At 37.9% G+C, this 26,913-nt stretch overlaps 3 protein-coding genes across 10 annotated transcripts; 2 read left to right on the forward strand and 1 right to left on the reverse strand.

The window, feature by feature from the left end:
* The first annotated feature begins 796 nt into the window (after nucleotides 1-796).
* On the forward strand, nucleotides 797-4,906 carry LOC103961867 (transcription termination factor MTERF6, chloroplastic/mitochondrial-like). Of its 6 annotated transcripts, XR_007253050.1 has the most exons (4): nucleotides 797-2,068; nucleotides 2,985-3,072; nucleotides 3,219-3,270; nucleotides 3,346-4,905. XR_007253050.1 is itself a non-coding variant. In XM_048570200.1 (2 exons), the coding sequence occupies exons 1-2, from the start codon at nucleotides 960-962 to the stop codon at nucleotides 3,016-3,018; spliced, it is 1,143 nt and encodes a 380-aa protein (XP_048426157.1). In that variant the 5' UTR covers nucleotides 797-959; the 3' UTR covers nucleotides 3,019-4,906. The 6 variants fall into 6 exon arrangements, 2 of the variants coding, with proteins under 2 accessions (XP_048426157.1, XP_048426156.1); XR_007253051.1 differs by lacking the exon at nucleotides 3,219-3,270; XR_007253048.1 differs by having other exon boundaries at nucleotides 798-2,166; nucleotides 3,219-4,905.
* A 1,060-nt stretch (nucleotides 4,907-5,966) lies between these two features.
* On the forward strand, nucleotides 5,967-7,090 carry LOC103961868. The gene is made up of 3 exons (XM_048570245.1): nucleotides 5,967-6,091; nucleotides 6,133-6,931; nucleotides 7,028-7,090. The coding sequence occupies exons 1-3, from the start codon at nucleotides 5,967-5,969 to the stop codon at nucleotides 7,088-7,090; spliced, it is 987 nt and encodes a 328-aa protein (XP_048426202.1).
* A 10,357-nt stretch (nucleotides 7,091-17,447) lies between these two features.
* LOC103961870 (transcription factor TGA2.2) lies at nucleotides 17,448-25,118 on the reverse strand. 3 transcript variants are annotated; one of them, XM_009374508.3, is made up of 9 exons: nucleotides 24,922-25,118; nucleotides 24,589-24,758; nucleotides 24,351-24,428; nucleotides 24,202-24,261; nucleotides 21,804-21,881; nucleotides 21,623-21,674; nucleotides 19,412-19,683; nucleotides 18,475-18,723; nucleotides 17,448-17,918 (listed from the first exon to the last, which is right to left on the reverse strand). In XM_009374508.3, exons 2-9 carry the CDS (start codon nucleotides 24,652-24,654, stop codon nucleotides 17,772-17,774), a joined length of 1,002 nt encoding a protein of 333 aa, XP_009372783.1. In that variant the 5' UTR covers nucleotides 24,655-24,758; nucleotides 24,922-25,118; the 3' UTR covers nucleotides 17,448-17,771. The 3 variants fall into 3 exon arrangements, with proteins under 3 accessions (XP_009372783.1, XP_009372782.1, XP_009372784.1); XM_009374507.3 differs by having other exon boundaries at nucleotides 24,589-24,809; XM_009374509.3 differs by having other exon boundaries at nucleotides 24,875-25,118.
* Between the last annotated feature and the right edge of the window lie 1,795 nt (nucleotides 25,119-26,913).

A 26,913-nucleotide genomic window follows, 5' to 3' on the forward strand; every position in this document is an offset into this window, starting at 1 on the left:
CATTTGTCACATGAAGCTCCTCATGATCCAATTTCATTCAAGATCAAGTGTAGACGGCCTTTGAAGAAATCACAAGTCCGATTCATGATCAAGTGTCCACCACCCTTGAATCAAATTCAGCTCCAGATAAAATAGGTAAATTCAGACCTTTGGAGGAAGTCTAGCAGAAAGACCCTCCAACCCAGTTCAAGAACAAGTCTGTGGAAAGTTAACAACAAGTGAAACACCTCATTCGGCAACTATCACCGCTAAAAGACTAAAGCAGCAGGATCAATGATCAGCCTAAAGAATTTGGAATCAGGGGGAGATACTCATCAAGGGGGAGCATCCAAAAATAGATCAAGATTTTAACGAGGCAACTAATGTTGATATGTGGGCATCCAAGGGGGAGTGTTGAAAATACTAGTGGGTAATGAATGCCCACAGTATTGAATACCTGCCAAAGGGTTGAAAACATTGCCAAAGGGTTGAAAACCTTGGCAGAATATTGATATGCGGAGATCATTTGTCAAAGATGTGTGCTTGGAGTTGCTCTATAAATAGAGCACTCCGCATGTAGAGAGAGAGAGAGCAGAAAAAGAAAGAGAGGAAGAGGAGAAAAGAGAATACATAGAGTTATCTTTGTACTCCTATTATTCCAAATTATAATGAAAGCATCACTGCTGCCCGAGGACGTACTCCAGTCACACTGACTGTAGAGGAACCTCGTAAATTTTGTGTCTTGTTTTATTTATTCCACTGTACACACATAGTCAATTTTACAACAAATAGAAAAATGTTTCATTTTATAATTGGTTCAAAGCCGCAATTTCAAGATAGAACCGATTAACCCGAACCGCCACCGCCCGCCCGCCTGCAACTTTCATCTGCGCTAGTACTGCCTTCTTCCAGTCGCCATTTGAGCTCACGTTTTCTGAAGACCTCCACTCAGTCGAAACTGAGCGCCATCAACATCTAACATGGTAACGCTCTACAGTCTGAAGAGCCTTGGATTTGGTCATTCAACATTTGCCACTACATTCGGTTCCAAAACTAAAAGATTTATCGTCGGAGATCTAAAACCCTCACGCATTTCTCTTCAAAACCAGTTACTCTACAGACCCATTGCCACAGAAATCTCAGAAAACCAGCACAATTTCACCGTCAATTACCTCATAAACTCATGTGGGTTGTCGCCAGAAGGCGCGATTTCAGCATCCAAGTGGGTCGAATTGCATTCCCCTGAAAGAGCGGACTCTGTTTTGGCCCTTCTCAGAAGCCATGGATTCTCTGAAACCCAAATCTCAAAGCTCGTCAGGTCGCGTCCGCAGCTTCTTTTAGCCAATCCGGAGAAGACCCTTTTGCCGAAGCTCGAGTTTTTCCGGTCTCTCGGAGTTTCGAGGCAGGACCTTGCGCAAACTCTGGCTTTCAATCCGAAGCTTCTTTCAAGAAGTTTGAAGAAACAGATTATTCCCACTTACGTCTTTCTGAGGAGTATTGTTTCTGAGAAGAAGCTTGTTGCTATTTTCAAGCACAACTCGTGTATTTTCGTTGAAAGTAACTGCAATGTGGTGGAGAACATTGGGTTTTTGAGAGAACTGGGTATGCCCCATTCGTGCATTTCTATGTTGCTGGCTCACTTCACTACTGTTTTGATGGTGAGCCCTGAAAAATTTGGTTTGCTTGTGAGTGAGGTTAAGGAAATGGGGTTTAATCTTGAAAAATCGACTTCTGTGAATGCACTGCGTGCATTGTGTGGGAAGAATAAGCTGATATGGAATCGGAGTCGAGAAGTTTTTAGGAGGTGGGGTTGGTCTGAGGACGATGTTCTTTCTGCTTTCAGGAAGAACCCGCAGTTTATGATTGTGTCAGAGAAGAAACTGCTGCAAGCAATGGAACTTCTAGTGAATGAGATGGGATGGCCTTCAGAAATGATTGCCAAGTATCCAGTGGTCTTGAGTCTCAGCTTGGAGAGGAGACTTATTCCGAGGTGTTTGGTTGTTAAGGTTCTGTTGTCGAAAGGATTGATAAACGAAAACTTGAATATCGGTTCGGTGTTGCTTCCTCCAGAGAAGCATTTCATAGAGAGGTTTGTAACTAAATATCTCAAACAAGTACCTCAGTTGCTTAGTATGTATCAAGGGAAAGTGGATGTCGAGGATGTACGATCTTGATACCTTGAAATGGGTGAGCTTGTAAATTGCATTAGCCCCCAGAAGTATTTGTTGCACTTAGCACAATGTTATTGTACCATAGACATGGTCCTGAAGTAATGTTTCTGTTGTTCCCAACATGTTATTAATTTCATTGGAAGTAAATTCATTTGTTCGTTATTTGACTTCATCGCGTAGATGCTTTTAGTCAATCTTACATATTTTCTTGCTGCTTAAGTTTGCCTGCTTCTGGCAGTGTCACCAATCTCATGCAGTTTATAGTTCCTGAATTTGATTAGCTTTGAAAACAGTTTTTAGAGAATATGCACGTATATTGCTTTCGTTGGGGTCAGTCAAGTCCATTTTACAAATTATATGATATCTATGGCTCTCTGTACTTTATTTTTGTTATTAATCGTCCATAAGCAACTAGCCTACTTCATGTGGCCATGTTTTATTCATAGAAACAAACTTCAGTGGTTACGGTTGGTTTGTCGGAAACTAGGTTAACTTGGCATGAACAAAGTGGGTGAGCATCATTGCTTTGTTGTTTCTCATGTGTTAACCTTTTGTTCTAACCTTAACGATTAATCATTTGGCAATTGAAATCTTCTGGAGATCTTCTGATATCAAGAGAGATGTACAGTGTGGATTGGTTACTTTCTTATAATTTCTCCTCTCAGATAATTTTCCGGTCAACAGACTATTTCTTTCTTCAGTACACTTTTTTATTCTTTACATGGATGATAGTTCTCTATTAATGCTTCTAATCGCTACTGAATCTTCAGTTAGCATGCTTTCAGTGCTACAGATCAGGAGAACTTATCCATATGGTTTTCCTGCTGTTAATAGTTTTTGCAAGCGTATGGCTGAAACGGGAGTTTGAACTTATTGTGAAACTGACAAGAAAATGAAGTAAATGAAGGCACCACAAACGGAAGTGAGTTGTTAAAACCTTTTGTTCGGAGTTTATATTCTGTGTATATGTTGTGAAGCCCCATTAGTTACCAAGTGAAGTTTAGAACACTATGTAAGCTTGTTATTCATGTTAAGGAGAATATGATGCCTAATATGCAGTATTTGCAGCGTTCTGGTGATTCTGAGAAACCATGGATTCCATCGAACCTAGATGTTAAAGGTTGTCCGGTCATGCTCCGAAAGTTCTTCTATTTGATCCTGAGAAAACTCTTTTGCTAAAGCTTAAGTATTTCAGGTTGCTTGGAGTTTCAAGGGAGGACCTCGCGAGAATTCTGGCTTTTAGTTCGGAGCTTGTGATAAGATGCTTGGAGAGACAGATCAAACCCAAAAAGTCTTTCACTGAATGTGATGCCAAATATTTGGTCTTTGAGATTGGTTATGCCCCATTCATGCATTTCTCTATTTTTCACTCATTGCACCACCGTTTCAGTGGAGAATCATGGAATTCAATCTTGAAAACTCCTCTGTGAATCCACTACATGCGTTGTGTCAAAGACTAAGTTGAGACGGAAATGAAATCTCGATGTTTTAAGGCGGAAGGGCTGGTCCAAGGATGATCTTGTCTCCGCTTTTACCGTCTGCAGTGTATGATTGTGTCAGACAAGAAAATATTGGAAGCTTGAGATTGACAGGATTGGTAGCTGAAAACTTGAGTTTGTGCAGTGCAATTTGGAGAAGAGAATTACTCGTATTAACACTAGTCGAAGAAGAAGAAGACATGCAGAAATGTTACAGAGAGCTTTTGGAAGAAAGAAAGAAGCTGAATACTATTGGTGTATTGCCGAGAATGAATCAATACAAGATACAGAGGGATATCCTCTATTTATACATGCATTCTTTCCTTCAATCGCAAGTATTCTAACAAACTAACTGTCACCCTTATCTTTCTACAATTCCAACTCTCTGTTACAACCTTGCTGATGTGTACATATCCGTCAACATCCCCCCTCAATCTCAGCTGGGTTTCCAAGCTTGAGATTGAATGAATGCTTGAGGAACGAAGGACCGTGCAGACCCTTAGTATGTCTGCGGTTTGATCTTCAGTAGGTGAGTATTGAACTTGCAAATCTCCCTTTTGAACCCTCTCCCGTACGAAATGATAATCTGTATCTAAGTGTTTTATCCTTGAGTGAAAAACAGGATTGGCACTTAATGCAATTGCAGATTTGTTGTCACAGTATATCACTGGAGGAAAGGGTAAGACAACTGCCATATCCCGAAGAACATTTCTAATCCAAGCAACATCAGCTGCAGTGTGTGCCAATGCTTTATACTCGGCTTCTGTAGAACTCCGTGATACAGAATCTTGCTTCTGTTGCAACCTTGCTGATGTGTACATATCCGTCAACAACCCGAAGGTGGTGGTCAGTTGTTGAAAGGATTGGTAGATGGAAACTTGAGTTTGGGTTATTTTTCGGATGTCTAAGGAGAAGTACATGTCGGAGAGATATGCGATCAGATATCGAAGTACCTCAATTGTCGAGTGTGAAGTACCTTAATCCCTTCCGGAAGTCATTTTTCATGGACCAACAATGTTGTACAAACAGAAGTTGTACATTAGTTGAAATTTTATTCTCAATATTTTAATAAGCACATGCGTAACATGTGTACAATTAATAGTATGTGATAAAGAGACGAACATTATCACCCAATAATACATTAGAGCATTTCCACCCATTTTGGTGGGTTTGGATCTAGGACTAGATTTATGGCAATTCTTATGCACAGCATATTATTTTTAATGTATAGTTTGATTATTTAATCATTATTGAACGGATGAGATCACTTTAAAATATGTGACTAACTACGTCGTGTGTACATACTTATAAAAATTTATATTGATATTTGCCACGTGTGCTCATTTAATATTTACCCATATTTATAAAAGATCTTGTTCAAATTTTCAACTAAATTTCGGTTGCTCTCGTTCAGTCATGTGTTGTTATCTTATTTTGCTATTGTTGTATCACGTGTTCTTATCTTATCTTCAATCTCATCTCCCAATTACCCCAAAATGTCATGATGCATTCTTCCTAGGGATGAAACTGGGGTTGGGTCAACTAGAATCTGCTCATACCCAACCCGATTTTGATCTCGAATTCGTTATACACTATGGTCTGATGATATTCATTTTCACTTGAAAGTGAGAGATCATAGATTCAAGTCTCGTGAATGGCCAACTAGATATCAAATTAGGTTGTCCATGCACATCGATGTACTAAAAAAAATTGTTAATTAACATGTTTGTGTTCTTATTGTGAGATTTAGTATACCCTTCCTCATCATATAGATATCGTTTGTTAAAAAAAAATCTCAAAAAACTAACTACAATAATTTGGTAATGAAAAACGTGGCAAACTACTAAGAGGGATTAGAGGTGAAATTTTTCATTATAACTGAAACACAGATAATACATTATTTATTTTTATATAAATAGTTGAGAATTTTATATTTTAAACTATTAATTTTTTAACACACATATTTCAGTATTTGCATCATAACCGTGTCCCTGCATGTGTTTCGGTCGCATTGAAAATCTCTCTTATTGAAGGGGGAATGTGACCATCCACCACCAAGGTTAGTAGTGGCCCCAGAACAATGGCAGTTTATCGTTGAAGGAGGGGAGATTTGAAATCACCGGATCGATCATGGTACTACTCCACAATTTGAAGAATCTCAGAGTACGGATTTCCTCGTTATATTGTTCATTTGCTTCAATAACCAAAAGCGTTGTGGTTGAAAATCTAAAACCCTCACATTTTGATTTTACTCTTCCAAATCACATACTCTGCAGAACTTCACCTCTGAAATCTCAGAAAATCAACACAATTTCACCGTCAATTACCTTGTAAACTCATGTGGGTTGTCCTAGGAAATGCAATTTCAGCCTCCAAGCTGCTCAATTTGCAAACCCCAGAAAAAGCAGACTCCGTTTTGGCCCTTCTGAGAAGCCATGGATTCTCCCAACTCCAGATCTCGAAGTTCGTTAGGTCCTGTCCAAAGACTCTTTTATCCTGTCCAGAGAAAACCCTTTTGACAAGGCTCAAGTTTTTCGCCTCGGTTGGAGTCTCAAGGGAGGACCTTGCAAGAACTGCGGCCGCCAATCCCTGTCTTTTGGCAGTAGCTTGGAGAAGCGGATTGTGCCCACTTACAATTTCCTCAGGAGTTTGCTTTCTGAGAAGAATGTTATTGGTGTTTTCAAGCGCCGGTCGTGGATATTCTTGGTTGATCACTGCAAGGATGTGGTCCCAAATATTGGGCTTTTAAGAGAACTAGGTATGCCTCAACCATCCATTTCTCTGTTGCTAGCTCATTACACTCATGTTGCGATGAACAAGCATAAAAGGTTCGGAAAAATTGTGGGTGAGGTTAAGGAAATGGGATTTAGTCTCCGAACTTCTACTTTTGTGTTTGCACTGCATACATTGTGTGGTAAGAGTAGTAAGTTGATATGGAAACGTAGTCGCAAGATTTTTATGAGTTGGGGTTGGTCTGAGGATGATTTTCTCTCCGCTTTCAGGAAGAATCCAGAGTTTACGATTGTGTCAGAGAAGAAACTAGTGCAGGTGATGGACTTTTTAGTGAACAAGATGGGATGGGCATCCGGAATGATTGCAAGGTATCCGTGGGTTATGCGTCACAGTTTGGAGAAGAGCATAAGGCCACGAAGTTTGGTTGTTAAGGTTTTGCGGTTGAAAGGATTGATAGATGAAAATTTGAGCTTGGGTTATGTGATGCACCCTCAGGATAGGCTCCTCGTGGAGAGGTTCGTGACCAAATTTCAAATTGAGGTGCCTCAGTTGTGGAATGTGTATCACGAGGTTAGCATATATGCCAGGTGAGGATGAAGGTTCACCCTTAAGATGCTGAAATGGAGCGTTAAGGTACTGTCACCTTCGACATGTATATGGATTCAGGTAACTGGAACTGTCTTCACGAAAGAGGAGGACAGAGTTGGGTTGGGCAGGAAAGGTCTCTGATCGCTTTTGGAAGGGTGACTGCATCCCGCTTGCTTGTCTAGGGAGATGTACTATCGTCTGCACTAGGCGTCCAGCTTAACACTTGCATATGTATAGAGATAAGTCAAAAGCATATGACATCCTAAGTAGACACAATAAGAGATTTATAATTTTTTAAATGTCAAATTTGCTGTTTTTAAATGTCGAATTTGCAATGGCAATCTTATGTGGTGGTGTCCAATTGCTGAATATTACAGAGTTTGTCTGAACAAGGATGCAATGCCATGATTTGCTTTTCTTATTACTTCTTAGTTACTGTTATTTCCTTTCTGCATTTTCGCAGTGCAAACGTCTGGAGAGACATTTCTCTTTCTTTAACGATGGTTTAGTGTTGAAATAATCCAGGTTATCGTGCACATCATCACCAGCCTGAATATTTGTGAACATCGGTGAGCAGCACATGTATGAAGACGTATGTACGTATATTTGCGCATCGGTTTCCAAGCTTATCAATCTTAAGCAATGGATTAGAGATGAGTTGTATGCTTAAATCATGTTAATCTCAGATAATTGTCCTCCTAGATACTAAATCTTCCTTCGTCAAAAGTGAATAATTTTGTTTAAAACGTAATAAATCCAACTCCAGCTGCACTATTTGGTGGGGAAAAACTTGAGTAGGCCATCAACCTTTTTTTCTCCGACCCCAATCTCCCTCAAAAACACACGTACTCGTTGGTTTGTTTTTTTGGTTAATTCTGTCCTGTTTGTCCACTTATGGCAACGTGACAACTTCTTATTAAATGACTTTATAAATCTGACTATGGAGCGGTCCTATAATTGAAGATTTTCTCCCATTTGCAAACAATTGAATAGTATGGTCGCTAGGCAATATTTTAGGCTCCTTGATAAGAAATGCGACTTATTCGACCAACATTTGTTGTAACAGACATATAAAGCGATTGAGTTTATCACAACTATCCCCCAAATGACAATATAGTTATATCAGGTACGTCACTTTACCGTATCTCAAATTATATTATACATTTTTTTTATTTGAGATACCATCATAAAGACGCATTTGATATGTCTGAATGTGTACACTTCTTATCAAGAAGCCTAAAACATTGGCTCCAACAAAAACATTGCATTTGTCAGTTGCAACTAACCATTCTTTTAAAAGCACAACCTCAACATGATACATAGCAATTATAATTATTTTCTTCCTTGTATTCGTGGATTGCTTGAAGTACTGTTTTGAACCACACCACAACTCCAGCAGGCTTGAATAAACCATATTATCACTAATCGATCAAAAATAGTGAATAATTACAGTGAGATCTCAAACTCCCCAGAAAAATGATTCAAACAAAGAATCCGACGCGCAATTCAGATACTCGTAAGAGGAATTCTGGAAAGGAAGCCGAGGCATCTGCACATACTCGTCCACAACGTTCAACTGCTGCTCATGAGAATCCTCATGAACATTTTGCTGTTGCTGTTGGCCACCGTTATTTGTCTCCATAAAACGCTCCGCGTCGGAGTCTCTTCCGGTGAGCTCCTGGACAAGTGCCCTAAACTCAGAGGCACTCGTCTGAACTTTCATGGGACTTGATATGTAGACAACTTTGACACCACCCTTTGATCTGCTTCTCTTGCTTTGCTTCGGGCTCTTCACGTTCACACCGAGCACGTCCATTGCCAGAAGTTTTTTGAAACTTAAAACAATTTACAGAGAAGATCCTCTGCGGATTTCGAAATGTTATATATATCAAAGAGTTTGAAGTTTGAAGTTCAAAGGAAACTGCGTACAAAAAGTGATGAGAAATGAGGATGAGTTTTGATAACCTAGTTTTGCCCTGCGGTTACATATATATATATATAAGGTAAGGACAGAGACGTTTGGGCTTTTTTGGGGTCTCATGGGTGAGCTTCTAGGAAGGAGAATGGAAGAAAATGGAAGGCAAAGCATAGATTCTTGTACTTACATGGCCCGCATGCTTATCGATATTTAAGGTAATGATGCGTGATGTTATCAATTCATTCATGTATTAGAATGTACGTATATTTGTTCATAGTATAGTCTAAATCTAAACCCTTTTCACATTCATCTTATAATAAAATCATGATCTTATAATATATGAATGGATAAATTATATTAAATATAAAGGATATGGAATATTTGGCTCGTACATGTAATGAGTTATTTTTCTTTCCATAACGACATGACATCAACTTACTATATTAAGAGCATCTTAAATGTGCTCGCTAAATGAGATCCTAGCTAAATTTTAGAGATGATTTTAAAAAAGGATACGAATTCTCCTACGAGCTTCTAAATCTAGGGAAAAAGGAGCTCTTAGTATTAATTTCCAATATTTTAATATTTTTCTATCGGTCCACAGTTGTTAAGACACCCCAAACTAGGGAAGATGATTGGAGATATTCTACTATAATAATTTGTCTTGTTCCTTATCTTTATTCTCGTCTAAAGATCATTAGAGATTCATAAGTGTTGAATAAATCAACAATTATGTTAACAAGTAATATCCTCATAATTAACTCTCAACTTGTTTGATTCATATAAATGACTAAACGGTATCTCAGTTGAATTTTTTTATAGATGATATTATAGAAGCTGATAAGGAGAATGAATGGGCCAAATCATAATGTTTGTGCCGTTAAACAATGTTATGTTGTCATATAATTAAGGAAAAATAACTCCATATATGTGAGAAACCAAATTAGAGTGCTTGATAAAAGGCTTTAATTGTCCTGATGATTAGGGTCATTTTCTTCTTGCGTTCCAAGTTCAAATATTATCCCTTATCTAATTGTATTGATTTGATTTATTAAGGCTGAGATTCAATGTAGCTAAGTAACGCAGCAAGACTTCGATAACAGTCACGTGCGCAGCCTCCTATGACTTGAATTCAATATTTGGTTTCGTGGAGCTTGAAATTTGAAGATGTGGGTGGAAGGGATTGGTATAGAGAGTAGGTTCGGCTTGTGGAAATGTGGTGGGTTAAGACTTGACCGACTAACATTTGGATTTATCCTTCTCCTTTTTGTTCTTTATTGGTTTGTTTTTGACTAATTATCTATCACGTGATGTTGAAAACTGATGATGGGGTGTGGTTTCCTTCTAATCATTATTAAAGATGACAAGTGATTATCATCAATAAAAAAAAAAACATTTAACAAAGATAATTATATTCTTTTGTTTATTGAAACAGATCTGTGACATTATTTTTTTACATAATTTGTTACACTAGATTCTATAGACCCACTCCGTGATGTTTTTTAACGATCGAACCATCTATCTTTTAGAACATCTTTCACAGATCATCCTTGCAAAAAAAAAAAAAAAAAAAAAAAAAAAGAAGACAAATCCAAAACCATTAAATCATTCATTTGCACTGAAAGAAATGGAAGAATACGGTCTTACAAAGAAACCATAAACTTTTATCCATTGGTCATATGGTTATTTGAGTAATTTTTTGTAGATATGATATTTAAGAGAATACTTAAAAGATAGAATGTTCAAATCATTAAAATACATTATAGAGTGAGCCTACAACAACTTATGTCAAAAATTGTGTAAAAAGAGTGGTGTCACCAATTCGTCCTCTTATATAATATAGATGATATATATATATGCATCATATATAACCAACAACAGGTAATTATGCAGATTTTCAATTTAGTGAGGTTGACTGGTAGTTTGCTCTCTCTTTTAGATTTAAGTTCGAGTTTCCGTATTTTCAATTTAGATAATTTAATATAAATATCGTTTGTATACAATGAAAAATTAATTATTATTATTTTTACTTGGTTGGAAAAATTCGTATATTACGTGGTAACTAAGGACATTACTATGGGGACACCTTAATGTTAAGTCGTATGTCTTCATCCAACAAAACACAATTTTTCGGCCACAAAGGACAAGTGGAAGCTTCAAGCTAACTTCATCACTCATAATTTTTAATAGAAAAAGTCTCCGTCGCAAAATTAGCTTTCCAGAACATAAGTGAAATTATATACAATAAATACTTACATCATAAGATAAGATGGGAGAGAAAAATTTGTGGATTGAAATAGACACCATGTTGATTGTTAACTATGTTTATAAGGCTCCTAATGCGGTCCCATAATTTTTTATGATGGATTAGAAAAATTGTTTCTGATGACTTCGTCAAATATGATTTATGTGTACACATTTATAAAGAAGGAAATCAAGTTGCAGATGCTTTAGGTTTTTTTGGGGCAGATAGTTTTTTTTTATTACTGGTGGTGGTCCACAATTTCAAATTTGTAGTCTCTGCTCATGCTCATGACCTTTTGTTTTTGTCCTTATTACCGTTTTTGTTGATCTTTTTTGTAATTGCAGGCCTTGGCATAATCCCCCCTCTGCATTATCTTTTTCGTTTACTTTCATTTATTATTAATAAAATTGGTGGAGAAGGAATGGGCCGATGATCTCTGGGTTCACTCATTCAGGGGAAGGTAGGTGCCTCATACATGACCATTGCCAAAATGCTAATCTCGCTTAATTTTCTCCATTTGAGAAAAAAAGCAAGCGCACATGGATATAACTATATTTTAAATATTAAAATTTTGACGTCTCGATAAAAATTTTAGAGTGAGCATGACAATTTCCTATCAAACTTCTCATGTATTGAAAATTTTCCTCTTTGGGTCTTGTTCAACTTTTTGTTATTTATCTATTAGCTATTCTGGTCAATTTTGTTATTTTATTTTACGTACTAATGAGGATCTTTATACTGTAGCTTCTTTTTTATTATTTTTTTCTGCTATCTTGGGATTTGTGATCCCAAGTAAGATCGGTTCAGGATCATGGGATCATTTTCTATCAGATAGGAAGGGTGATTGCATAAAATGTACTTCTAAGTAATTGCTCCATAGATTCTATATCTATCTATATGAAGAAGAAATCATGCAACGAAGGGGATTCTTATTTGTACAAATGGTTCTTTGAACTTGGAACGAGCATGAAGAAATTAACGATACTTCTTTATTTTTGGAGTTGTTATGCCGGATCGGCCATTCAAGACCTTGGGTCTCTAACCTGACCCGATGAAAAGTTTCTTGATTTTGGCTATGGCTAAATGGTTGTTAAATCCTTGCCTTGGAATAAATAGAATCAAATGGATTGATATTGGTACAATCCAACTTATTATTAGAGGTTAATCCCCCCAAATTCTTGATTGGAGGGGAAACCAAAGGACTTTGCCCTTCCATCCCTTGGATATATAGAGGGTAGGGGAAGGCAGAGCTTTTGGTTTGTCATGTTGTCAAGGAGTTGAACAATGGTTTTTCGTGTTGTCAAAAAGTTGAACAATGAAAATAGATGACGAGTGCCTCATCGAATTGATTGGGTTATGTAGAATTAGCACCCAATTTTTCCGATTCGGCAGTTCGATCTATGCTATGATTTATCATTCATGGACGTTGATAAGATCCTTCCATTTAGCAGCACCTTAGGGGATGGCATAGCCTTAAATAAAGTTAAGGGCGAGGTTCAAACAAGGAAAGGCTTATAGTGGATACCTAGGCACCCAAAGACGAGGAAGGGCGTAGTAAGCGACGAAATGCTTCGGGGAGTTGAAAATAAGCGTAGATCTGGAGATTCCCGAATAGGTTAACCTTTCGAACTGCTGCTTAATCCATGGGCAGGCAAGAGACAACTTGGCGAACACAAACATCTTATTAGCTAGAGGAAAAGAAAGCAAAAGCAATTATGTGACATCCCACATCGCCCAGGGGTGATCCTTAAATGTATATTCCCATCCCTACCTAGCACGAGGCCTTTTGGAAGCTCATTGGCTTCGGGTTCCATGGGAACTCCGAAGTTAAGCGAGTAGCGCGTGAGAGCATTCCCAGGATGGGTGACCCATCGGGAAGTTCTCGTGTGAGTTCCCAAAAACAAAACCGTAAGGGTGTGGTGGGGGCCCAAAGCGGACAATATCGTGCTACGGTGGTGGAGCAGGCCCGAGAAGTAGTCCCACCGGGGCCGGGATGTGACAATTTGGTATCAGAGCCTAACCCTGGCCGCGTGTGTGCCGACGAGGACGTCGGGCCCCTAAGGGGGGTGGATTGTGACATCCCACATCGCCCAGGGGTGATCCTTAAATGTATATTCCCATCCCTACCTAGCACGAGGCCTTTTAGGAGCTCACTGACTTCGGGTTCCATGGGAACTCCGAAGTTAAGCGAGTAGCGCGTGAGAGCATTCCCAGGATGGGTGACCCATCGGGAAGTTCTCGTGTGAGTTCTCAAAAATAAAACCGTGAGGGTGTGGTGGGGGCCCAAAGCGGACAATATCGTGCTACGGTGGTGGAGCGGGCCCGAGAAGTGGTCCCACCCGGGCCGGGATGTGACAAATTCCCATAGTAGCGGCTAGCGAAATGGGAGTAGCCTAAACCGTGAAAACCGGGGTGTGGGAGAGCAATACAAGCGTCGTGCCATTTCATATGTTGTTGATTGCAGCTTTCTCCAAACCTCTGAGAAAAACATGAAGAAAAAAAAAGGCTCGAATAGTACGATCCCTCCGTCACCCCATAATGAAAGGGCGATCTCGTAGTTCTTGGTCTGTAGATACGTTGTTAGGTGCTCTGTCTTATTTTCCCATCGAGGGCGAACCTAAACTTGTGCTCGAGAGATAGTTGTCCATATACTAATAAGGGTTGTATGGATTCTCGAGAAGAGAGAAGCTGTGGTGAATAGATTCGTCACATCACTTTTTCTATAATTTTTTACACAAGTTTTTAGGGGATTCAACTTGTATTTTAACTATTTAAATTGTTTATTTTTTAGGTTTTTCTTTAAAGATCATGTCACCACAAATAACTCAAATCTGAAATTATATGACCGTCGGATTAAGGGTTTGGATTTTCTTTGTAAAATTGTATTCATCCATTTTTTTCCATTACAATAAAGGGGTGTGCTATCCACACACCCCTTTTTACTTCTCACACACCCCTTATTAATTTATGTCTGTTGATCTTTTTCAATTCATCCGATCCGATGGCCGAAAACTAAAAGGGTGTGGGAGAAGTAAAAAGGGGTGTGTGGATGTCACACCCCTACAATAAATGTCTTAATAGTTTTAGATTTGTTTATTTATTTTTTTTATTTTTTTGCATAGATAATCTGTAAATGATGTTCTAAAAGATAGGCAATTTAGATCATTAAAATACATTACAGAGTGAATTTACAAAAACGTGTAAAAAGTGGTGTCTTGTCCCTTTATATATTAAGCAAAAACATGTGTTCACGCAGATGTTGCGACAAAATAATCCAGTGAATCTCAAATGGATTAGTGAATAATTTTAGTATATGATTTATTATTTTGTTATTAATTAGTAGCGTGTTATGTACATGTAAATGACAGATCTTAAGTTTCACTCAAGTGAATAACGAGGACGTATAAACTTTACATTGAATTTGATATCTAATTAATAACTTTCATTATGTGACTTAACTTAATTTCCGTTTCTTTGAGTAAAATATGATTGTCAATAAATAAATAAACTTTTGTATTGTGCACTTGATTTAGACTTTAAGAAATGAAATCGTTGTGGAAAGTCAAGTTAGGCTTGACCTTCGAGAAAGTTACATCGGTGGCAAGTTATATACCGAAATTCCGCGCCAAACACCGATCCATTTATGTATTCAATTGGGATGCCAGTCACACTCACACTAAACATAATAAAAATAAAAATAAAATCCATTTCTAAACTTTCTTTCATGGTATATACTATTGAGTAGTCTAAAAAATTAAACGGTTAAATCCTAGTTATAGAAATCTAATGAGTCTTTTCAACGGCTAAATCTTGTATAAAACATGTACCTCTGAGTGGGATGTAAAACTGTAGCTGGACTCTTTTTTATTCTTTTAACATAATGGTAAGTAATATTATTATATTCAACAATGAAAAGATATAATTATTTAGTATTACGGTCTATCTCTCTTTTACTTGTAAATATGAAAGGGTATACTTAAATCTCGTGATGGTGAGTTTGATACTAATTTATTTGTCTACCACTTAATAAATGTATTGGAATCAAGGACGAAAAATAAAAAGGAAATTGTATCACACATGATTGCCTAGCAAAAACAAAACAAAGAAGTTCACATTTGCATCCAAAATAAAATATTTGGCATTACCCATATTGTCAAATTAGATTTTGACTGTGATCCATTTTTTAAGGTACATTATCATGACTAAATGTATATACAATGTACTTAAAGTCTTAAACAATGTACAACGTACCTATTACATGCCTTAACGCTCAAAATTGCAAGTTAGTAAATTAAAAACTAAACTCTTAGTGTGCTTGGGATATGAACTGAAATGAAATGAACTCAAAGGTTTAAGTGGTTCACCTCTCAAAACTAGGCTACTTCCACAATTTTGCTCGGATGATATTGGTTTCAAGACTAAAAATAGCATCCAGCTAATACATGAACTTTCTTTCCTTTTAGTAGTCCAACTCGAATACAGGAGGTTCTCACCCCTTTATATAGGTCACCAATGAACCCCTCAGCCTTGTGTTCCCAACTTTGCATTTAATGTGCCACCTAGACTAGCATACTGACACCTTTTCACATATCAACCAAATACTTGGTGGTGAAAGTGATGTGGGCAGAGTGTCTCGCTCGACCTTGGTTATCCAACCCTGCTTCTCTGAGCCTCGTTCGAACCACCTTTAGGTCTCATCCTAGCTCTCTACCACCGACTAGGGGCTTCCACGTTGCCTGATTGACATCCAAGTAGAGCTATTCCGTGAGACTTGTGCCATAAAGATGTCAACCTGCTCACATGCCCCTGACGGTCGGAAAGCTCTTCACATAGATAATGAAAGGGAGACAAAGTCCTAACTAAATCATAACACAAGAACCTCCGTCTACATCATAACACAAGCTACCCATTCGGTAGGGCTAAGCTAATAAGCAGTCGGCTATTATACTTGGGGGTATCCTATTCTAATCCCTTTAGGCCTTGGACTTCTCAATATCCCTTGGGGTTTTCGTGACTCCTTTTCCGACCTGCACCATTATGTGGACCTAAAGTTGCCCAACATAAATAAGTCCCCAAACTCCTTGATCAAGGGTTCTTTCTTAGGCATGGAGTTGCAACGATTGGTCGGCTCTTCAAGAGGTGCTCGGCCAGAGGTAGCGTCTCGGGTGTTCCTGACTCATCATTGTCAGTCGCTCAGCCTTGTCCCGTCTGTCACCCTTCCAAAGCAATGGTCGGGAGACGTTTAGGTGCCCGAGGCCTGTGTTTGTGGCAGATTGGCGGAATAATTGAGGCACCGCCGGATTTAATGCATTACAGGCAGGTGTGGCCTCTTGCACTGCAACATCTCTTCACATCCCTTTTGTTTCGAAAACGAAATCAACCGGAATGCCACGTGTCACGATCTTGCTGTTTCAGCGCTTTTTTTCCAACAACTGTGATCAGTTTCTCGGGGCTATATATGAACCACTTTCCAGAAATTCATCTTCATTCTTCCTCTTCTTTGAAGCGAAACTCTGCCGAATTCTCTCTTTCTCCTTCTCCAATGATTAAGAACTGCGCCACAAGATCTTCAATATTCTCTATCGATTTCTCCCAGGTTTGTCCAACACATTGGTACTTTTCTTGATCATGATAGAGTGCAACTTAATCGCCATTTTAAAACGTCTCCTGAATCTCGAGTTGCTAGTCCGTCGCCGGAATGGACAGACACCGACGAGGATCACCATCATTGAGTCCCTTAATAATTGAGTCAAGGCGGACTACCCTTGTAGACGAATACCCATATTGTCAAATTAGATTCTGGCTGTGATCCTTTTTGTTAGGTACATTGTCATGATTGAATGTATATACAATGTACTTGGAATCTTAATCAGTATACCCACTACAAGTATTTCATGAACAAGTAACTTGAACATTAGGTTCACAAGGAGCTTGTGCGTCGAGCGGCTAAGAGTATTAATCCCTGCACTCCCAGAGGTTCTAAGTTCGGTACCCTCTTTCCCACTGTCGGTACAAAAAACCAAGGAATACAATGTTGTCTTTTCTGAGGATGACAATCAAGTTTTCTTTCCAATTGAATATAATAGTCAAGGCCATGCTCGTTTCCTTGCATCCAAGTTTGATCTACTTCCCAAAAATTTATGTACTTTATAAAATCGTCTTATCGAAACAAACAATCTAGCAAATTAAGGACTAGTTTCAACAACAATCTCGCCTCTCTAGGATCGTTACACGAAACTAGTTGACGGATAACCGCGAAAATTTTCCGCCCCTACGAAACGAGAATAACATAGCCACAGGGCCATAACTAATGTAACGTCGTGTTTGATGTGAAATACTAGTCAAAACCATCCTGCATTTCCTTATCCAAAATTCATTTCGAAACTCAGTCACAAATTACAATTACACAAATCATAAGACTATAATTATTAACAATAATAAGCATTACTCGATCCTACGATGACTAAAATGACGGTAATAAATTACAGAATTACAGGATTAGCGCTAACGATACAATTTCTGCAGCTACAGCATCAGAGAAAATCTATAAAAGAAAATTTGTAACGATAACCAAGTAACCCCGGTGCTGTACTAGACAGAGTCAATTGCTACTCAGATGCCTTGCAGGCCACAACTTTACCAATCAGTTTGGGAGCATTTCACTCTCTCGGGCGGGCAAGCCAGAGAGAACTAAGAGCACGCAGCCGTGAGAAATAATCATGTATAGCCAAAAGTGCACGAGCTGACTGGCGGGTTGTCAAGATACGGTGCATTTGTTGCAGTGTTTGTTGCCGCAAATTGTCAGCCTGATGTTATAAGCCCATGAACAGATTAGGCACTTTAAAAGGTTATAACAAAACAAGAGTGCACGCACGAAAAACAGTGAAACTGAAACTGAATACTAGCATTTTGTTATCTTTCAGCTGCGTGACAATATCGAATTTTGCAAATGAACAACATATCTTACCAAATAAACCTTCAGGCGCGTAAAAAAATTCATGCCTAGTCTTACATCCATAACACAATCCGAAACAAGGACAAGAGGTTTTGACAGGTTGGTGGGTAATCTATACTAATTCTCCATAAATCCCAATCACGTTAGCTTGTAGTATAAAAATGATAGCCATATAGCTTTCAAATGATACATATTTCAGAGATCATCCAAATATCAATGTGTTTTAGCATTCTCACATTTCAGAAGTTAACAGGCGGGACTGGTCAATGGAGCAATTGGTTTTTGTCCAATCTTATTCTTTGTTGTATTTACGCATAACAGTTTCACATCGATGATTACTGTATGTGTGATATGCTACAGTACTGACTACACAAACGGGTAAACGATAAAGAACTATAATGAATTACCTGGCGGATAAACCCTTCAAGAGTTCCTAGCTTTCCCATTGCCATGGCCATTTGACCCATGTAGTTAGCTACATTTCCTGAGTTACCTGAGGAGCCAAGAGATCCACTGGACAAAGTTTCAGCTAGAGATTGTTGCAATGCCTCCATCCCTTGAGATAATGCATCTTCTGCCTGTTGGGAGGACTGCTGCAAGTTGTTAATCCCAACCAACTGCTGCTCCGTCAGAGGCTCCAACTGAGTAACAAGAAGCTGCACATATACTCATTCATTTTAAATTTTATAGAAGGGATTAAGACCAACACAATATTAAAGAAGTCACATACAAAACAAATTCATGCATACCTATAAAAGAAAAAAAATTCAAGGAAATGTGCAGAGCGTGAGTTGAAACTTCTAGCAAACGAAAACAAGCAAGCACATAGAGATCCGTAAAAGTGCATGAACATGCATATATACATAAATATCAACCTCCGTAGTAGTGAAGTTGGAAAATCAGATGCCTCTTTATGCCAAGTCTTTATCCGTTCCACAGTAAAGTGGGGATAAAAATATCTGACTATTTAGCCTATATGACTGAATCCAACAAAAAGTATATTTAAAGAAGATACGTTAAAGACAAAACCCAAGGAGATATTTCCATCTCTATGAGTGACAGATTAGTATTCAAGAACGAAATTTGAAACCCGAAAATGGGCAGAAATGAATGTCTTTAACCAGAACCTTAGGGATTGGATTGACCTACAAACAAGACTGTTGAACCACATATAACTTCATAAATTTGTACTTGAAGTTGCATGAATTTATATTTTTGTACATTTTAGCAGTCAAAATGACTAAACTGAACTATGGTAGAGTACTTATGTGGAACATTTAATTTGACAACATTACCAATCTGCCTATGACATCAAAGCCATCAAGAAGTGAGAAAGAGCTTCACCTTAAGGAGCTCAGATGAACGAAAACCTCCAAGCCACAAGAAACACCTCTCAGCAGGTGTTTTCCACATACCAGACAACAAATGGAATACATCGGCTTTAGCTGCTGTGCCCTTCAGCCTAAAGACCTCATCATAGTGCGCCAAGACTCCATCTACAATAATACGAAGCTCTGCATCACTTGCATGAGAGTTTACTGCTGATCTTAGTTCATTAATTTGCCGATTGTGCTCTTCCTGCCACCGTCCATATTCTACATCGAATGCCATGGCCCCTGCAAGGAGATACAGTGAACAAGATAACCCACCTCATCCACTGGAACTAAATTAAGAGAAGAGGACCAATTTAAAAAGCAAGATAAAACTTTAATTTTTTTCCGTAGCCTGTCTGCATGCAAATAAATATTAGTGCACCTAAAATGCCTATTTTAAAAAATTTAAAAGAATATGTGTCAATCATACCAACTTTATCACTGCTGGATGCAATTGAAGGAATTCCATATTCTACTTCAAATGTATCTTAAAACATAAAATTAGTATTATTATCCTTAACTTTCTTAAAACCAAATCACCAAAATATCTAGAGGCTCATAAATTGGAATACTGCCCTCTCACGCATGTTAAAATTGCTTCTCTCGTGCAAGTGGAGATTTTATATCTTAGAAACTAAAGGATGCTGATGAAGGGACTGTAGGAGAAGAAGGTAGAGACAGTTTACATATGTACTGGGGGAGTTTGAATTCAGATCAAACAAACAAGAAATCTGTCAGCATCTTATTTAACCATCCGAAACATGACCACATAAAACTATCAAACATCAAGCGCCTCAATAAAAAATAATACAGTACAAGGAAAGCCTTTTGAAATACATTTTCAACTACGCCATAGAAGCTTAATATCTAATTTAATCCCGGAGTAACTTTGCAATTTGCATCCACCTTACTGTCCTCAAAGAACCTCCTATTACGTCCAGCCAAACGCTCCTCATGAGAGCCAAAACAGCATATCTCCAAGAGGTGAACATGCTAGCCCCTCAACTAAAAAACCCCGTGACAAAAATTAAAACAGCTTCTCAGACACAACATTATCAATGGTTCCAACAAGTGATGCCAGATATGCCTAGTAAAAAGAAAGTGAACATAAATGTAGACAGCATTCTCCCCTTGCATTCGTATAACACAATCTGATATGTATGGCAATCAGTATGCATAGGACCTTCTTTGGATCCTGCATAAATATCTAATCGCTCATGTTCCAGCAGCCATGCAAGAGTTTGCACCTTTGCTGGATCATCAGCCTTCCAAATCAACTTAAATGGCTTAAAGGAAGGATCAGGTTGATTGTACCAATTTAAAGAACAAATATGTACAAGAAAAGCAACCAAATGAGTAACAGACCGTAGATAATGCTGTACATTAGTGGACCTCTCACTCTTCAGAACTTTAAATTCCAATAGAATATGACGATCGAAGACAAAGAAGAGAACTATGTTGCAGTTGAAAAAAAAAAAAAAAAAAACCTGGCAAAAAATATAAAACAACGATTGGAAAGAGCTGACTCTCCTAAATGCCTTCCCAAAATTTGACTTCATTTCCATATCCCCACAAAAAAAAATTGTTTGGTAAACTGACAAATTTCATTAAAGGAGAAAATATAAAGAATAACCCTGAAAAAACATTTGTTTCTTTAAGCAATATAATGCTGTCGGTTTGGTTCTTTTCCAGGTAAGTTCAACATATATATGATCTACCAAGAATGAAAATCTGATTGTTATTAGATTCCAGAGCTTATCAGTAAGGAAATCAGGAACCACCCATAAATGCCACTCTTCATCCTCAACAATTCCTTAACCAATTCGACCTCTGTACCCTACACAAACATTCAAGAATTCCCCTAAAAGTTGCTACTAAAATCTTCTGATTGTGTTTGTGAACAATTACAACCGACAGAGAGTAGTTTCCTTGTCCTATTTCCAATAGAGCATTATCATGTGTGTGAAGTGTGAACTACTCATGGCATATAGTGATCTTTCTCCTGAGTATAATTGTTTCATGCATATAGTGTGAACTACTCATGTAAACCATTGATATGGAATCATCTCAATTTGACTTACAAGTATAAATTGATGGAAAGTTTATCCCACAATTATCAGGAGGTAGTCTCCCTTACTTCAATGATAAAATTTCAAAAATAAACTCAGGAAAGAAGAAATACCATTTCCACTATTTGAATGGGCAGCGTCCCCTGAGTTTGATATGAAGATTCCCTGAACAAAAGAACAATATAACTTTAGGAGAGATGCAAGATGAAAACCTAACAAAGAGGTCATCCACCAAAACTCTATGGCTTTGAATACATTAGGTTTTACAATAGTAAAGAAACTGATTGCTTTAACCTGCTGTCTGGCTCGCTGGAGCTCTTGCTCTAGTTGAGTCAGCTTTAGACGACTACTCTCCAGCTGCTGAACATAAGCCTATAATCGACAAGCACAGATACAACCCATAAAGACTTACTAGAAAACTAGGCATGAACGTAGCATAAGGGCTCAAACATAAATATGCAGATCTATGCATTTCTATTATGTTTTTAATGTAACAAGAGAAAGTATGCTTACGAGAGGATTCAGTAATAAAAAAATTCAGACAAGGCAATATAAAACAAGAGACCCGGTGAATTCAGCTTCCACTCTCATAAAACAAAAATATAACAAGCAAAATGCCAGACACACACTCATTATAGATTGACTACCAAATTACTAGCGAGCAATAATTGCTCATCTAGCATCCAAGCTCAAACCATAAAACGATTTTGTTAGCAGGGAATGCAGGACAGACATTGGGCTTACTGTTTCCACGCTAAATCTAGAATCCCAGCTAAAAAAAAGCTAACAATTGAAATATACCAAGAGATCTAGGATCTAGCTGTAAGAGACAGACTCAAGTATGAAAGTATGAAGGTGATCGACCTGTGGCAGTATCAAGCTGATAGTACTACTTAAAGAAGACTTTTTGGCATTCACAAGGCAAGAGAGACGCTAAAGTGACAATATATCAAGGTGAAATGCGAGTTACGGATCCAACCACACTCAAATGGGAAATGATGATTATTAAGCATTTGAATTATATGAACTGTAACATGCATACAAAGATGTGCTTTGTCCAACCAACCCTGTGTAATCTGCAATTGGAAAAATGTTGGTTGATGTCTAGGTGGGGTTTTTTTTTTTTTTTTTTTTTTTTTTTTTTTTTTTCAGTTAAGTTTATTATAAACAATAAAAACATATAAATAAGTGACTACAATTGATTGAATACATAAAATGAAATATGTATTCAATGATATTTTACATGAAAGAAAGTCAAGAATTATTTTACAAGAAAATTATCTTCAAACCTTTTAACCTAAAGAGAATAGAATAAAATAAAATAAAAATTTAACCACCTAGGACCGCCTAGAGCCATCTAGACAGCCTAGGCAGCCACCTAATTGCCACCTAGAGCCTTCACTTATTTTCTAAACACCTAGGCCCTAATCGGGGCCCCTGGCCTCTGCCTAGCGCCTAGGCTGCTTTTTAGAACGGTAATTTAGAGTATCATTTCCTATTTGATCCCTTAGAATTCTATATTTGAACTTGCACATGTGCAAACTAGAAGTTGAGTTTTAAACTAACCAAGCTTTTCCCAGATGAGGTTAAATTTCGGATATGCTGTTAAGCCATGATGAATCAATGTCACCAGAACTACAACAGATTAGACAGGTTAGGACATGTTAAGCTTATCTCAGCTCGCAGCTATAACTTATAACCAATAAAGTTGGCCAGGACCCATTTTCCAGAACTTAGTTCTGCATTCAGCTCCTGATTCTAAGATTACTTGTTGATATAAAACGAGTAGAAGGAAGCAAAGCTTTATAAGATGCATGTACCAAAGACTTGAAACCAGGAAAGGTAAACAAGGCAAATGAATAAATGGTGACCAGTTGTGTTAGAAAGTTGAAATCCACAATCTCAAGCAGTGCTCATGATGAAAAAAATTTGAATTTTAACCGTTACGCTAAAATGTTAAGAAATCATGCCAGATAAGGAAACAAACAAACACAGACAATTAGGGAGGAAAATGAAAACCCACTTGAGCATCAAAATTATCAGACCTTTCTTTCACCGTCCGCTATCCACAAAGCTAGGACAAGGAGTAGCTGATAGATTTATCATATTAGACCTGACACGTGCTATTGTTTAACTCATTGTCTATACTATTGTTTCTCAAACAACTAAGGATATAAATCATTAAACCTTTCTTTCACCGTCAACAGGCTTTGATTATCCACAAAGCTAGGACAAGCAGTAGCTGATAGATTTATCATATTAGACCTGACACGTGCTATTGTGTAACTCATTGTTTATCCTATTGTTTCTCAAACAACTAAGGATATAAATCATCAGACCTTACTTTCAATGTCAGCTGGCTTTTATTATCCACAAACCTAGGACAAGGAGTAGCTGATAGATTTATCGTATTAGACCTGACACGTGTGTGTAACTCATTGTCTATCCTATTGTTTCCCAAACAACTAAGGATATCAATTTACTAAATGAGTGGAAATGAGGGCTGCCATCAAAACTATATTTTAAATATCCCATTTCCGTTAAAATCACAACCATGTTTTTGAGCAGTCGTCACTTCCCTTAGAACTTACAAAAGTAAAGCTAAATATATATCAAGGCAAACTGCAAAAGAAATGTAATTGAGCAAATGAATAAAGATAACATACTTAAACAAAGTAAAATAAGGCCTTACTTTCTTCCTCAGCCGGCTTTTCCTAGCAGCCTCACGATTTTGAGCCAGCCGACGGAGAGTCTGCAAAATGCAATCGAACAAATGAGCATCTTGGCCCTGCTAGATCAACTCACATATCATAACTGTGTAATCGATTTCCTATACATCACCTTCTGATCTTTTGGATCTTTCGATTTGTCACTGGAATCAGAAGCCACAGGAGCAATGGCATATTGGTCTCTATCAAACTGCCATACAGAGAGTGATCAAAATGTCAGATGGCCAACAAAAACGAGTTAACATCTACCAAATGTTCCACACAGCAGAAATGAAGAAAACAAGTGATTCTTAATAGTTGGTATGACCCAAATTTAGAGAGACAGAGAGAGAGAGAAATAGAGAGAGTACCCTTTGATTCTTATCATCTGTCTCCACATCTGTAGAGATATCAGTCCTAGGACTGCCATCAGCCATGGCGGATTCTATACCCACTTCTCAATACCACCACTTGATGCAGAACAGAACCAGCAAAAAGGTTGACCCCTTTGTGATTGCAAGCCTCTGACGGCAGCTGGGAACTGTTTGGTATCGGCCAAATGAGCAAAACCGAAGGAAGAGAAGAAAAAAATCTACACCGAAAAACCAAACAAAGATATTCAATTGAGAAAAAAACCCAAAAGGGAAACTTCATTACCAGAAGTTGAAACGAAATTGAAGGGAAAAAGGAGCAAACTTTGAGACCTTGGGGCGGCGATCAGGAGGAGGTAGCGGCTGCTCCGCCACCACTTTACTCTTCTGGGGTGGTGGTTGTAAAATTCAACAGGGTGTCTGCTGCATCAACAGCTCATGCCTAAGAAGTTTGACTTAGGAGAGAAACAGGAGAGCACTCCACCCACTTTCCACTTGAGCATAAAATTTTGGCCTTTCCCAGAGAGACAAAAAAAGAAAAGAATTATAGTAATAATTCATAAATTATGGCAAAATAAAAAACTTACAAATTTAAATATATTAAATTTTCTAGGGGTGTGCTTTTAGGAAGGGGGATGGAACGCTTCATTGGTACGTGAAGTTGCCAGATTTTGCCACAAATACTGGTGAAGTTCCTCTTTAAAAAGAAGATCAATGAACAAAAATTATCAAGAGTGTGCGAGAAGTAAAATAAAATGTGCGAATAGTTTAGTTTTTTTTTTATTGGAGATATATTTAATTGAGACAATTTTATAAACGGTAGCTGATATTCACATATCAATTTTAGCTTATTACACCCCTTTTTTTATAACCACTTTATTTTTTACTTTTCATACATTTTTCATTTATTGTTTACTATCAAATTGTATAAATTAAATAAAATCAACAAATATAACCAAATAAAATAAGTAAGGGATTAAAAAATACTCGGCGAGCCATGCAACGTTCCCAGGCAGGAACTGCTCCCTTCCTTGATCTCCCTATTTAGTGCATTGATCTCGCAATGGCCCTCCACTCTAGCATTGATCACCTGGAAGTTTTGTTATTTAATATTTTCCTTCAGGTTGACTTTCATCTATTCAAAGGCTGTTGGTTTCACCTCCATTTTCTGCTTCGCTTCGGAACTCTATTCTCTAACAATATTAGATCACAATTATTATTCCCTAAAAACCCAGATGTAAGCATTATGTCTTCCAAACCTTTTCTAATCCCGGATCACTATTATGTGTCTATCATTCTCTTTAATAATTTTTTTTGTTTTTGAATGCAAGTACGATATTCATTGAATTGTAGAAATACGTACAAAATCAAGGATAGGGTGCTAATAGTGGGCCTCAATAAAAACCATGTCAGGGCTTTCAACCCGATTGAAGGAAAAAGAGTGTCCCGCACCAATTTAACTATAAAGACTATCCTCCAATAATCAATCAGAAATAATATCAGGAGGTTCTTCAAACCAAGAAATTGGATGGTCAAGCATTAGACTCAACCTTGCAAGCCGATGTGCCACTCTGTTTGTGTCTCGTGGTCCGAAAGAAATCTTCCATTGCTTGAACCCTTGCATAATATGTCGTGTATCAGTAAACAAGTGACCAAAATGACCATTTAAAGTTGTTCCCACATTCTAAATAGCAGCAATCACCATAAGAGCATCGCCTTCCACCTGCACTTGTTCCTCACACCAATGCCAAACAAACATAGATGTTGCCTGTGCAGTAGCAGCCTCTTTAGGCATCGCTGAGCTGATACCAGTCTTCCGCAGCACCGTTGCAGCTATGAAACCTCTTTTTACGTTTCAAACGACAATCTCTATACCCTCATACGAACCATTCTCATCCCAAGCCGCATCAAAGTTACACTTTATCCAACCAAGTCCGGATGTTTTCACTTCTGAACATGAACCGTTGGTGAGTGTGGTTGAACCTCATTCCATTTCTTGAATTCCATCAACCACGATTGGGTTTTTAAGTTGCACATCCAATGGTGATGCATCCACACCTTTCCAAATAAACTCGTTATGTACCTTCCAAACGCTCCACACCAACACAAGGAGCAACTCAAAACTATTACGTACCTTCCAAATGCTCCACACCAATACAAGAAGCAACTCAAAACTATCTTTAGTGACTAATTTTGCCATATTGATTAACCATCCACCAAAGCCCTCCTCTATCCTTTGAAACATATGAATTCCCAAATGACTACCAAACCAAATTGCAGTTGATCGTGGGCACTGTAATAAAGCGTGCTCAACTGTCTCTGCCT

Source organism: the organism of the source record quoted next, unplaced genomic scaffold (genome assembly GCF_019419815.1).
Source record: "Pyrus x bretschneideri cultivar Hongxiangsu unplaced genomic scaffold, Pyrus_bretschneideri_v1 Contig52, whole genome shotgun sequence".
Lineage (NCBI taxonomy): Eukaryota > Viridiplantae > Streptophyta > Magnoliopsida > Rosales > Rosaceae > Pyrus > Pyrus x bretschneideri.